This window comes from Maylandia zebra, linkage group LG20, assembly GCF_041146795.1.
Source record: "Maylandia zebra isolate NMK-2024a linkage group LG20, Mzebra_GT3a, whole genome shotgun sequence".
In the NCBI taxonomy this organism is placed as follows: domain Eukaryota; kingdom Metazoa; phylum Chordata; class Actinopteri; order Cichliformes; family Cichlidae; genus Maylandia; species Maylandia zebra.
In genome coordinates, this window is record NC_135186.1 from 37,512,076 (window position 1) to 37,526,182 (window position 14,107).

Genomic DNA, 14,107 nt, shown 5'->3' on the forward strand with positions numbered 1-14,107 from the left:
GATACGTAAAAGATTGCCTGCCTCCAACAACAGGTCACCGATCAAAGAAAGAAAGACAGAGCAAAAATGTGGTGCCGCCTGAGGATAGCGAGGAAAGCAAATGAACATGAAACGTAACACACATACTGCCTGTAGGAAGGCGTTTGAAGGAAACCTGCACATGAAAGAAAATGTTTCTAGACTAAAAAGCTGCAACATTTTTACATTTGCTGAAGTGAATGCAGGCACAGAGAGCGTAAATATATGCAGGACCGGTCTATATAAACCTGTTCTGTCCGTGTGGAGCCTGGACTGCTGTTGGCATGCTGTGTAGCAGGAGGTTTCTCCTGCAACAATGTAAGGGATGTAGACCAGCATGATCTGATCATCACACAACACACCAAACCCTAACCCCCAACTCCACCCCTAACCTAATCACATCCTAAACTTCACAACACTAACCCCCTAAGACATAGGTGTCAAACTCTGGCCCACGGGCCAAATTTGGCTCGCAGCCTAATTACATTTGGCCCGCAAAGCCATACAAATTTACTATTAGAGCTGACCTGCCAGTATCATACAGTGCATGTACTGCTAATACTACAATTCCCAGAATGTTCTGTTGGTGTTTTGGCACGTCAGTCATGACAGGACCATTAGCACCCTCTCCTCTGTTGACCATAGTCATAGCAACCACGCAAATACTGCCATGCTACCGATCCCAAAATGGAAAAAAGAAGGGCAGAAAACAGGAGCTTTCTGGACAGGTGGGAGAATATGATGGAAATTTGATAAATGATCAAATTTAATTCAGAAGGCTGCAAATACATTTTTTATTTAAGAAATGAATTCCACTGATGTGTTATTTAATTAATTATTTGATTTCAGCAAAACTTGTTTGAGTCCATAAGAAAAGATTCCTTGTTATATTTGGAGGAAGATGTTTTTTCAATGAATATTAATGTTAGCCCGCGACTTTGATCCAGTTTTGAATTTTGGCCCACTGTGTATTTGAGTTTGACAGCCCTGCCCTAAGACGTTTGGAAATAAAAACAAATCTCTGGCAGAACCAGGCTCAGGGACGGGCGGCCGCATGTGACGGTTTGCCAAGTAAACATTTACTGGCATAGCGTCTGTTCCTGCGCGTCCTCAAAGTCCTAAAGTCCGTCTACAAGCACGTTTAAAGCTCACTCACATGAACACCGACATTCTTTGAAAACAAATTTTAAGTGTATGATGAATTCTGGTCTCCTTCCTTTGGAGAGCCTTGGAGCACACACTGGACGTTGTTCTGTTTTATCATCTTTTGCACCCACTAATCAAAGATTCTTGCTTTAAATTGAGTTTCCAGTTAATGCGTCTGGGTAGGATCCAACAGGGTCAAACTACTGTTTAAAATAAAGTTCCTTATCAAACTGAATAAATAGAGGTGTGTTTGAGTCAGGTACCAACAGTACCAGTACTCACCAGCACTGGCACCATGCTCCGTGTAAGGCTCAGCTGCACACTGTGTGAGTACACGAATGATTTTCTATATTTATGTTTAATGACTGAATTCTAAAATGTTTGTTTCCGTCTGAATATTATTTTATATGTATGTGGGTTTTCTGTTGGATGAGTCCAGATGTATCACTTGTTGACAGCTCTGCGAGGCTGTAAGCAGCGATCTCTGAGCTGAATGTAAATGCTGAGCACATTTTGTGGTTAACATGAAAGGCGACAGACACTTGGATGAGGCTGTGATTTTATGACACATGTGACACTCGCTGCTAAAGGTGTGACTTAGATACCTCACAGAAAAGTATGTTCAAAGCTGGTAGTAGATAACAATGTGAGGGTGAAGCAACATTATTGTGAAAATAATTTTATTTCAGTTACAGACGCAGGAAAATAGGTAAAACATCAAAGCCTTAATATTAATATACACCACGCATGTTTGAGAAGTTCTGCTTTTTCAAAAAGATGATCAAATCATTTTCGTTTAAATCTTTTCTCTTGCTCAATGAATAAAACACTGATGTTTGTTTTCAGTGCTGGCAGCGACCTGTTTGCTCAGCGGAGCAGGTAAACAGCATCTAGTGCAAGATCCAGTTTATCATTACACAGCTCACCTCATGTCACATTTTCATATCTGTTCTTCAGATGCTTCCATGGAGAAAGCCGTCAGCTGTCACATGGGCGGTGTCCAGAGGCTGAGCTGTGGTACGATGCATGTTTACATCTGCACAACCAAAGCGACTCGGCGGGGATGTGAAAAATCGGCTTGTACATTTCACTCAGCCAATGAAACTCTTGGAATTCATGAATTGAGAAAAAATATTTTGGTTTGATTTTTACATTTTTTCATCTGAAGGTTCATCGTCCTAAATTGGAGACATTTTTTAAACAAATACATAAATTGGGCCTGTTCTACACTGGGGCAAGAGGGGGCAATGCCCCCTTAAACAAACTTCCTGCCCCCTTAAGTCAAACTTTTGGAAGTTGAGAAAAAAAAACAGATTCTCCACAAACTGATTTTGGACAAGATTTACTGCAGTAGCTGAAAAGATCTGCTGGAAAATGTACAAATGAGATGATAGGGTTTAAGTCTTGTTTGCTTTCCCTCTGTGTTCTCTTTGTGTGCAGGCTCACACACTCACCCTCCCCCCAGCTAAACATCCAATCACTTTAAGTATGCAAATGATCCGGTGTCAGGTTTCTCAGCAGTGTTGCCAATTTAGCGACTTTGTTGCTATATTTAGCAAGCTGTCCGACGCCCTTAACTACTTTTTATCTAAAACAACTTCTAAAAGTAGCAACTTCTCACTACTTTTAGGACAGCCAATAGTGATTTTTCTTACTGAGGAGTTGGCAACACTGTTTCTCAGTAGGCAGGACAGAGCAGCTAATCTGTGTGTGGTGTAACCAGAGGTGGGTAGTAACGAGTTACATTTACTCCGTTACATTTAATGAAAAAAATGTACTTTTAAAGTACCTTTTTACTTTTACTTGAGTACATTTGTGAAGAAAAACGGTACTTTTACTCCGCTACATTTGCAAAATTAGACTCGTTACTTTAAAAAAAATAATTCGTTTAACACATTAGATAACATGCCACCAGTGGAGTTTCCAGTGACTTTTTTACCAATCAGATATGGCCATGCAGTCACATGACCAGTTTGAAACTGACCCCCTTAGCGACTTTTTTCTAAAAAGCGACTAGCGACAAATCTGGCACCTTTTTCTGGTATTATTGGAGACTTATTTATGAAATGAAAATGCATATCACTCTCAACAAGCAGCGGTGCTGCCGTGGGCACCTCACCCGTGCCAAAGTGCTCACAGGCGGAGGATAGTCCTCCCCCGGCTGCTATAAGGGCAGGAGACGTTCCTACCTACCTATGCGTCCAAACACACACACACACAAAGTAAATCCACCAGAGTGCCAATTTCGGGTCACTTTTGCCGGTCCAAGCCCGGGACCCACCTCTGGGTGTAACAACCCTTTTGGGTTATAGCACCACTAGGGGGGGTTGCCCTACTATTGTAATAGCTGTGGGAGTCTCCTAGTGGGTGTGTGTTGTTAGCTCGTGTTCCATTCGAAAAGGAAAACCTTACCGTTGTGACGGCCTGGCGCCGGTGTTGTGCCAAAAAGTGATTGTCTGCCAAAAACTGATTTCCAGTGTTTCTGTGTATTTTTTATGTGTAATATCTTTACGTATGTTCGTAAATAGACTTCGGTGAACAGGGGATACAAAGGGGTTACATAAAGAATTAAAACATTATCTGTTTTTTAAGTATCTTTACAACTTGTACTTACATTATAACCAATCCGGTCCTTTATCCCCACTTAAAATATTTTTACAGAACTATTGTAATATTTGCTGCCATTTCTGCTGTCCTGTTGGGCAACTTACTCTTACAAAATACATTTTTAATGTTAATGAGACTTTTTTTACTGCATAAATAAAGGTTATATAAAAGTCGCTGCCAAAAACTGATTGCGGCTTGTATCTTGCTACACGAATGTTGTTTGTGGCTCAAGATGACTTTATGTCATCCATAAGGGATGCATTTGACATATGTTTAACATATTATAGCCCAACAAGTTACTTATAGCACTTTAAATATGAGCAATCGCTTTTTGGCAAATACCGGAAATCAGTTTTTGGCAGACAATCACTTTTTGGCACAACACCGGCGTTACCAATCTGTGCGCATGTATGCATGGACGAGTACAGCCGTGGAGACCTGGCTCAGAAGGTGTAATGTTGCTGACAGTGAATAAAGGTCTGTTATTGGATTTAACCGACTGGCTTCGGGTTTTTAACCCCCACACCACACGCTCGCTCGACCTGCTAGCCGCTCCTTCCTCGCCATACTGCTGTTACAGTGGGTTACAGTGACTGTAACTGACAGTGTATTTGAACTCTTTCATGCACAGTGGTCACTACAGCTATTCATAGGTTGTTTTTAGGGGTGGGTTTTTATAATCGATTTATCGATTAAAATCGATTCTGGCTTGGATAATGTAAAATCGATTCATTAAAATCCTGAATCGATTTTTTTAATATAAATTTATTTTGCCCGAAATGCCAGAATCTCAGGCGAGAGATCACAAAATTTCAACAACCACCAAACAGCTAAGACAGTAAATGAGAGCAGGTACATGGCTCCTGCACAAAGACGTAAACACACAGCGCGGACCCGCGGATCAGAATCACTGAGATGTCGCCTTTCTCAGCTGACGGTCGGGGCTGAAAGCCGACAGCTCGCTGATTCTGATCCGCGGGTCCGCGCTGGGTGTTTACGCCCTTTTTGCGCTGATCATATGGCTGTTAGTTTTATCTCTCTCCAAACAATATTGACCGAACCAGCAGCAAAAGAAGATCCAAACTATGCTTCACATAAACATCGTCATGAATTCCCTCTGACTTTTGCTGACTTTTCAGGATAAAAATCACACTTCATGCACAGCTCTCTCTCTCTCTCTCTCTCTGTACTTCAAGAACAGTTTCCCTTTCTTCATTATTCGCTTGCTTGTTACGCACAAGTCTACCGTTGTTTACAGGCTGTCGGCCGACGTTTTTTTTTTCCCCTTTTACTTACTTCCGAAAAGTAAACCTAATTTCTGCCGTTCAATATTGAACAAATTTAAACTTTTTAAAACCGCTGTAACTTCAGAGGTGATGTTCATGTGTTGATTAATGGTTTTCTTTCGTTTTTGATGTACTGCAGATTATTTTTATAAAATCCCAGGCCAGGAAAATCAACTTCATGTTTTTCTGTGTTTTATCTTCAGCTACTTTGACACAAAGGCCTCTACTGTGATGCTCACACCTTTGATAAAGTCTTGCGTGTGTCAGCTTCCTTTTTATAGATACAAAAATATGTAAATGTACTGATCTGAATTATAATATTTCTGACTGTCAAAATTTCCCAGATTCAAATCGAATCGAATCGAATCGAATTAAATCGAATCGTGGATCGAATCGATTCGGGACCTTGTGAATTGGAATTGAATCGATTCTAGAAATCAGTGACGATACCCAGCCCTAGTTGTTTTCTTGTATTTGTGTCAGTGTTGATGGTATACTTGCACATAAACCACTACATTGGTGTCACTCCACACCCTGCCACCCAAAGGTCGTGTAATGTCACTATAGATGTATGACATGTTTCATTGTAATTATTGTTATTTAATCCTGTCATCCATGAATTATGAGTATAAGTGTTTTTATTCATCTTTTACTGCCCAAAGACGAATAAAAATACTTAAGAAAGAAACTCCGGATTGAGGTAGTCATAATTCATGCAGGTTTAATGTTCGTCACTGTATTTGTTAGAAACAGTTTTGTAATTTTCCTTTAATTTAATTTATTCATTCGTTTATATATGATCATGTATAAACTACATCATCAACTCAGTCAATAAATATACTTAGATGTATCTCATAAATGAAATAACAGTGTAGTAATTATTTTAGTAAACCTTTTACAGTTAATGAAAATGTAGTGCAAAATAAAATACCTACGATTATTATTGTTATTATTGTTATTCAAGTTCTAACCTCTCAGCTGCTTGCAGTGATGTGTTACTGTAGGGTCTTTAACTTACAAAATAAAGCGCCTTGAGACAACGATGCAGAAATAAAAATCGCAGTGAACTCTGATTTTTACGCTGCTTTTAAATGAAATGCTCTCGTTTCTGATCCACTCGATGTGACAGAAAATGGAGTGATCAGTGTGGTAGCAGCTCTGTACGGACGTGCAGACAGAGAGACCTGCAGTGAGGGCAGACCTCAACAACAGCTTAACAACACTGAGTGCTCTCAGCAGGGAACCGTGGACGTCCTCAGGAGGAGGTACAAGAGAAAGGATCCTAAACTTCTGTTGTGAATGTGGCAGCTTACAGTCAGCTACATGTGAGCGTCCATGAGGTTGAGCTAATTATAGCTAGCTATAATTAGCTAGCTATAATTATTCTCTATGGGCTAACCGAGCCTTTGCTGTTCATCTTTCAATTACAGCCGCTACATGAGCAAAGAAAGTAAAGAAATATGTGTAAATATGTTTTGGAAAAAGCAGCACAGTTAAACAATAACCAACATCCAGCACTGCTTTTTTATGTATGTGTTTCCTTCAGGTGTGATGGGAAGAAAGTGTGTGAACTGAGCGTGACTGACGTCGAAAGTCCTGACCCTTGTGTCGACACCTACAAATATCTGGAGACCAGCTACACCTGCTTACCTGCAAGTCAGTATCACATGACCATGAAACTATGAAGGAAGCAGAGCTCAGAAAGAAGGTCAGAGAGTTTGTGACTGATTTATGTGAGCATGCTAACGCTAAGTCAAGTCAGTCAACACATTTAAACACAGCAGATGTTCAACAAATCATCAAAACCAAGTAATACGTTGATAATAATGACTTTTTCATTATAATTTAGTAAAACATAAAATCTGCTTTGATGACATTATGTGAAAGCTCATGAAAACATTTTGAGCTGGGATGTGAACACTGTTCCTGAGGTAGATGATGTCATCTGAGGAGGGAGCCAGTGAGTGAGAACGCACCAATCAGATGAATCATGAGAAGACCCTGATTAACAAACCCAAGTGAGCAGCAGGAGACAGAGCATGTGGAACATCTGCTAGAGAACATGAAGTTCATGTAGGCGGGTATATGTGAGCAACAATATTTCTGATCCGGTACTTCACAAATATGATTACACTTCTGTGCACGCAGACGTTCAGGATCCTTTCATTCATGCAGCAAACATTTAGGTTATTAACAGAAAGAAAGAGTTCATCTTTCTGAAGAAAAGTGGGTAACAACTGCTTTGATCTGTGAGTCAGACTGAAGAGAGGTACAAACATGACACCAAGATATTTTCCCCCTGAGGGTTAAGAAGGGACGGTGGAAAGCAAGGAATCTCTTCTGGGACAGTGGCGCGGCTGCCCCTCTGTTGGTCTTCCATGGTCTCTTGTGTTCTGGGGGCCTCTGGATGTCTGGAGTTTTGATCTCCTCCATACCCGCTTCACACCCTGGAGGACGGGGCTGTGGCCCCCCCACACTCCCTAGCAGATCATTACATGGAGAAACCTTTGGAATGCAAGCATGCTGATCCACACAGGTATGCACACATGGGTATTCACAGACGCGGACTAAAGCTTTCTTGGCTGCTGCCTCAAAGCACACTGTGCGCTGTCTATCTTGCGTGCTGCACAATATCGTTTATTATTTAGTAAATATTGATATCTATGACTAGCTAGTTTATTGTGATGGTGCTTTGTTTTCTCTATTATTATGTTGCTCTTTGTTGTTTGCTGTCTCCTCTGTTTGTTTTTTTTGTTTGTTTTTTTTTTCTCCATACAGGTGACCCAGGAGTTCTTTTTTTTTTTTTCTCTCTCTCTCTTCCCCCCCCCTCTCACCGTCTCTTCTCCCCTTTGGTTTTCTTTCTTTCTCTCCCCCTCTTTCTCTCATTCATTCCCCCTGTCCTATTTATAAAAAAAAAAAAAAAATGACAAAGGATGAACTGAAGCTCTGCCATCACGTAATGTCGCATACTGCTGTTTCTGATGTCATTTAAAAAAAAAAAAAAAAAAAAAAAAAGGAAAGCAAGGAATCTCTAAACTTCCAGCTTCATTTACATTGAGGCTGCCAAACAGCAGCTTCAACATGTCGCTGAGAGCCAATGTTCTTCAATGCTTTCATATCTAATCTGACCTGCTTCCACAGGTCACCTGGTCACATGCGAGCACTCGTTTGCACACCTGCACTGTGGTAAGAGTCATTATCTCTGTTGTGTCTCAGCTCTGATCATTTTCAGGTGAAGATTTTCTACTTTTATTGCAGTTCTTTTTGTTTTTATTTTATTTACATTTTAATTTCTTATTAGTGTTTATTAAGTCAATCCATCTGTTACTGTCAATGTGTTATTTTGTTATGTTCATGAATTCGACCCGTGTTAAATGATTTATATGACTTGAATCAAATTTAAATTTGATTAAACTGAAAAAACGTTGCTGGGTTGTTTTCTGCTCGTCTTCTCTCGTCAGATGAAGGGCAGGCTATCCTCGTGTACGGGGCTCACTATGGACGCCACGATCAGACCACATGCTCCTACAGAATTCTGGCCTCTGAGGTCCAAAATGTTTACTGCTCCCGTCCCACCAGCAAAGTCGCTGAGAGGTACCGTTTTCCTCCTGTTACTGCTTTAAACTGTGGCTGCAGGTATTACTTTCATATTTCTCAGTGCACATCAATGCCTGCGCTCACTCACATTGCTCTGCATCTCCAGCTGCGACGGGAAGAGCAGCTGCACCATCAGAGCGAGTAACTCGGTGTTTGGAGACCCCTGTGTTGGCACATACAAATACCTCGAGGTGGCTTACATCTGCCAGTGTAAGCAGCCTAAATGATCACGTTGATGTTCTCACACTACAAAGACTGACATGATCTGACGTGGAGATGTTGTCTGTTCTTTTGCAGATCTAACATGAACGGATTAAAATGCAGTTTTATGACAATTTATTGGGAGTTGATCAGCAAAACCATTTCGTGGGTCTCTCAGTAGCTTCAGTGCTTTTGATGACTTTTCCTATGATGCAGTAAATCAGTGAAGCTGAGTCAGTTTCAAACACCTGTGATTGTTTTTTTCCTGTCCAGGATTAGATGGAGATTATCTGACTGTTTTAAAAATTACAAAAATAAACATCTATCAAATAATTATATGTTTTTGCTTTTTTTATTTATAAAAAACAACATTGGTCTCTGTATTTGTAATGTGAAATGGAAATAAACCTGCCTGCCAGTGTCTGGCTTTGGCTGATGTGACCACGACATTAAAGCTCCGTCCTGGTGTCAAACATCTGTTTTATTATCACTGAATAAAGGATGTTCCTTCAGATCATGGCATCAAAGACAAATCTTGTCTGGACTGTGCAAAACAGCAACATTCACATATGATAAATGATCATTTTAAACTAAAAACGTTATCCTACAGTCGGCATTAGGGTGAAGAGAGGATGATGATAGGCAGAGCTGGCACACCTAAATGTGGCGTGAGGACCTGACAGAGGCTTCGGTCTGTGAGGTCTTCATCTCCCACCTCCAGCAGAGCTTCACCACTCAGAGGCTGGACTATGCTCTGCACCTCCAGCACTGAGCTGCAGCTGCAGCGTGGTTGGTGCCTGCATGGAGCCATCAAGGTGACACATTCCCCACATCAAGCTGAGCATACATCCAAAACCTTCCAAGCAGGTCAAGTTGCATGTCTGTTTTTATCTTCTGGTTTCTCTCGAGGATACACACCTTTCCATCAGATATGTTTCTCTCGGTGTGTGTCTGTGTGTGTGTGCCCTGCGGGCTTTATCTAAGGTCAAATTCTATTGTCTGTTTCAGTTTGTTGCACATCATGAGGGAAGGTTTCTGATTGGCTGCTTGCCTGGTGTGCAGATAGATTCTTAGAGAAACAGTACAAATAGACCAGGTTCCTGTGCTCCACCATCAGCTCTGCTCTAACAGCATGCAGTGCTCCGGACTCAGCAGCACACTGTGTGAGTACAGGAAAGGCTTTGCACACTAAAAGTTGCTCCTTTAATGTGTCATTTACATGACTTTGTTGTCTTTTACCAGTAAGTTGTGTATCCAGTTTTTCTCTGTTTGTTATTCATTTTCATTTCATGTGTTAAAGTCCATGTGGAACACTGTTAACTTACAGTAACACAGAAGACAAACGAGTAAATCAGCTGTAGGTCGCACGCCGGCTAACACCCAGGTTTCTCTTTTTATGTTTCAGTGCTCGCAGCAACGTGTGTACTCATGACTTCAGGTAATCACTGAATGTTTGATACGTTTTATGCTAACGTCCTTTTAACCTCTTACTCTAGCACGTAGATGAGTTAGTGAAACCCGATCGGCTCTGATTGTGTCTGTGATACGACATCCGTCCTCTTTACTGCACGAGCCTGTAACCATCGCCTTCCTTACGTCGGCCTATCCAGTTTCTTCTTTTCTCTCAGAATAAACAATATTTTTCTGGCTCTAACACGCCTTCATACTCAAAGAGATAGCCTAGATTTGCATAGCAGTTTTGCTTCATGCCTGTACACTATAGTGCTATTTGATTTTACTACACCACTCACTACAAGAGCCTCCGATAAGTTTTCAGTCCCACCACCACTAAGGAAAAATCCCTCAGGTAAACTCTGGAAACTCGGACTCATTGAAGCACTGACTGAAAGCAGTTCAGTAACAGAGAACAGTGTCCTGTGAAACTGATGTTAAACTAGTGGTGGGAACACTTTTAGATAATTGGAATTATGGGGACTGGCCTTCGTTGTCCCTACCAGAACTTACGGCTGATTCGCTTCCATCATGCTCAGCCAGTCAGGTTACATATCGGACCCCAGGAACGACACTGTTCAACATTCTTACATTATCTGAATAGCATCACTTCATTATTGTGCATGAGTCACCCAGCAGGAGGCTTCAGTGACTGAAAACCAGTCAGACCTGTCGCGGCAGAGAGACCGGTGTGTTTGCGGTGTGGACCCAAAAGCAGACACGACAGAAAAACAAAGCAAAGTGAAACAAGGGTGGGACTAACCTAAGCTGGGAAAAACTAAACTATGACAACAACGATACAAAACCAGAACATAACGCTGAACGGGGACATGCAAAACGCACCCATGAAATAAACCAAACATGAACCTGAGCAGTTGAAGAAAAACTCTATGATGCGACGTGACACAAGGTAAACAGATGATCCGACACTGAACCGAAGAAGACCGAAGGGCAATGAAGGAAGTGGAAACACCTGGAGAGACACAGCTGACACAAATGAACATGACGCCACAGGGGAAGTAAAACTGAACATGGAAACATCGAACCCTTCAAAGTAAAACAGGAAGCATAATGGAACGTAGACATGACAACACAGACTTGACAACGTGTGCACACAGACATGAGACACATGCCAGACTGGGGAGAGACAGAACGCAAGGACAGACACGTGGGAACAGAGAGGGGAGACGAAAGCACGGGCATAGCTACAACACAAAATAACACAAAATTGCTGGGTGACAGACCATCAGCGACTGATGTGGAGGAAATCCTTCCTCAGCCGGTTCAGAGGAGTGTTACAAAATACAAATACATATAATGAAGGTGACATTAAGTCGACTGGGATTATTTCCCACTTGTCCTGTGTTTTCTATATTTCAAATCCATTCATGTTTGTTTATGATGACCCTGCTGTAGCATAATAAATTTATCCAAGACTCACTAATTATGGACTTTTTACATTTTTCATTTCAGGCTTTTTGGCCCCAGGTGGACCTATGGGCCCAGGTGGACCTATGGCCCCAGGTGGACCTCTGGGCCCAGGTGGACCTCTGGGCCAGAGTGGACCTATGGCCCCAGGTGGACCTACGGGCCCAGGTGGACCTATGGGCCCAGGTGGACCTATGGCCCCAGGTGGACCTCTGGGCCCAGGTGGACCTCTGGGCCAGAGTGGACCTATGGGCCCATTCCCGCCGACCTTCATGTCCACAGCGAGGGTGATCACCTGTGACAGCCTTGACAATGTGCAACGCCTGAGCTGTGGTAACATAAAAATGTTTTTTATAGCTCCTAGCTCTCACTCAAAAGTGAAGTTCTGATGTAATGTGCATTCTTTCTAATGTCCTGCAGGGGGCGACTCCTCAGGTTGTAAATAGAAGTCTGACTCTGTGTTTATGAGAAACTGAGCTCAGTCTCACCCGAGGAGCAAAAAAACCTGTTAAGGTTTAGGTTCTTTTTGTGCTTTATTCAGTGAAACTACAGTTTATGCTTGTGACTGATGTGACCTTTCAGACTTCCTGTAACACCACAGAACTACAGGAGGACATTTTCTGATTATTGAAAACATAAAAAGCCTCAGTTTGTTTCTCTTGTGCTGCACACCTTATGCATTCCTTGTGATTCCCTCCGTTTGAACGTCATCGTTCTCTGTGTAACAGATAATGGAGTGATCATCGTGCAGGCAGCTATGTACGGGCGGACAGATGCACAAATCTGCAGTGATGGCATTCCTGCAGATCAGCTTGCAAATACACAGTGTTTCCAGATAGACACTCTAAAAGACGTCAAGAGCAGGTAAACAAGTCTGAGGAATCATGGATGAATCGATCACTTTAACTCACCTGAAAAGACGAGAGCTCCTCTTTGTCTCCCTGCAGGTGTGATGGCAAGAAGGTGTGTGAAATAAGTACAAACTCCTTCCGTACTTCTGATCCGTGCTCCGGCATTTACAAATACTTGGACACCACCTACACCTGCTTCCCAGCAAGTACATTACAACTGTGATTAGAAACTAATATTCAGTGTATTCAAATTTGTGAATGTGCATGTCTCTAATGTGCTTTATTTCTCTGTCAGTCCACAGTGTAACTTGTGACGATTCGCTGGCAAACCTTCAGTGCGGTGAGAGCACAGTTCCTCCTTCTTTGTGAGTCTTTGGATTCATGCGGTAAAAATACAAATGAGGTTAACGTTTGCTCTTCTTCAGGTGAAGGACAGGTTTTACTCATCCACGGAGCTGATTACGGGCGCCGTGACTCGACCACATGCTCTTTGAATCTTCCAGCCTCTCAGCTCCAAAATGTCCAATGCTCAAAGCCCATAAGCAATTTAGCTGACAGGTAAAGATGCAGACTCTCTTCCTTCAGCCTTTTGTCTTCTCACACAACATATTTCAACTCACCTTTACCTGAATCTGCAGCTGTAACGGGAAAAGCAACTGTACTGTCAAAGTGAGCAGCTCTGTGTTTGGAGACCCGTGTTTTGGCACCTACAAGTACCTGGAGATGGCTTATAGCTGTCACTGTAAGTGCCTCAGACTTCTCTTTAATTAGAGCATTTATAACAACAAAAAATTTAGCTCATGTAACAGTTAGAGAGAAATGTGAATCTGCCCTTACACACTGTGCTTTTAGGTGGTTCAGCACTGATCCTGTTTCCTAAGACGTTGGGGTTCAGTAATGAAACTCTCTGACATAAATTTTCTTTCAGTTGGTTTTCCAGATCACTGAATGGAGGAAATCGCTGACATCCAAATAGCATCAGCGTCTATGTTCTTTGAAGAAAATGTGCGATGAATCAATTATGAATCAAAAAGAAAAAGATCATTCAACATCCTGTGCAACGTCTGGTCAAAAATACGAAGATACTGATTTTATATCAGATTCTTTCCAGACCTGTTAAGTTGTGGTCTGTGGTGTCCATATACACTTGGCCTTTAAGACGTTTCAGAAAATAAATGATTCTAAATGTAAAACTGATTTAACACTGATTGTCTTAAATGTTTTCTTCTTTTTCCCTTGTATTCTTACGCCTGCTTCACTCTTAAATTTGCCTTCAATATTAAAATAATGAAACGTATCAACTGGATGGTGTGAGTTAAATGTGACAGGGATCTGACTAATTTCTGATGTGACTCTGTTGAAACGGTCGGATGTGAAGAGGAGCTTTTTATCATTAAGGACACCAAGGTCATTGACTTGTGGTACTTCTCTAACAGTACTCATAGTTTGATAGTACAAATAATAATAATGATAATGGATTGCATTTGTACAGCGCTTTTCGGGGCCCTCAAAGCGCTGTAC

At 41.7% G+C, this 14,107-nt stretch overlaps 1 protein-coding gene across 1 annotated transcript; it reads left to right on the forward strand.

Moving 5' to 3' along the window:
- The first annotated feature begins 1,398 nt into the window (after positions 1–1,398).
- LOC101487715 (rhamnose-binding lectin) lies at positions 1,399–13,357 on the forward strand. The gene is made up of 17 exons (XM_023153678.3): positions 1,399–1,490; positions 2,011–2,043; positions 2,122–2,181; positions 6,187–6,322; positions 6,604–6,713; positions 8,199–8,243; positions 8,519–8,651; positions 8,761–8,864; positions 9,577–9,670; positions 9,930–10,018; positions 10,261–10,293; positions 11,781–12,068; positions 12,464–12,599; positions 12,683–12,792; positions 12,882–12,926; positions 13,012–13,144; positions 13,225–13,357. Exons 1-17 carry the CDS (start codon positions 1,460–1,462, stop codon positions 13,355–13,357), a joined length of 1,713 nt encoding a protein of 570 aa, XP_023009446.3. The 5' UTR covers positions 1,399–1,459.
- Positions 13,358–14,107: the final 750 nt, after the last annotated feature.

Excerpts from the sequence above, each read along its gene's own strand:
- LOC101487715 (XM_023153678.3), top strand. The coding sequence starts at position 1,460 with ATGCTCCGTGTAAGGCTCAGCTGCACACTGT. Across the intron at positions 10,294-11,780 it reads GTGTGTACTCATGACTTCAG|GCTTTTTGGCCCCAGGTGGA; the intron begins GTAATCACTGAA and ends TTTTCATTTCAG. Across the intron at positions 12,600-12,682 it reads CTAAAAGACGTCAAGAGCAG|GTGTGATGGCAAGAAGGTGT; the intron begins GTAAACAAGTCT and ends GTCTCCCTGCAG.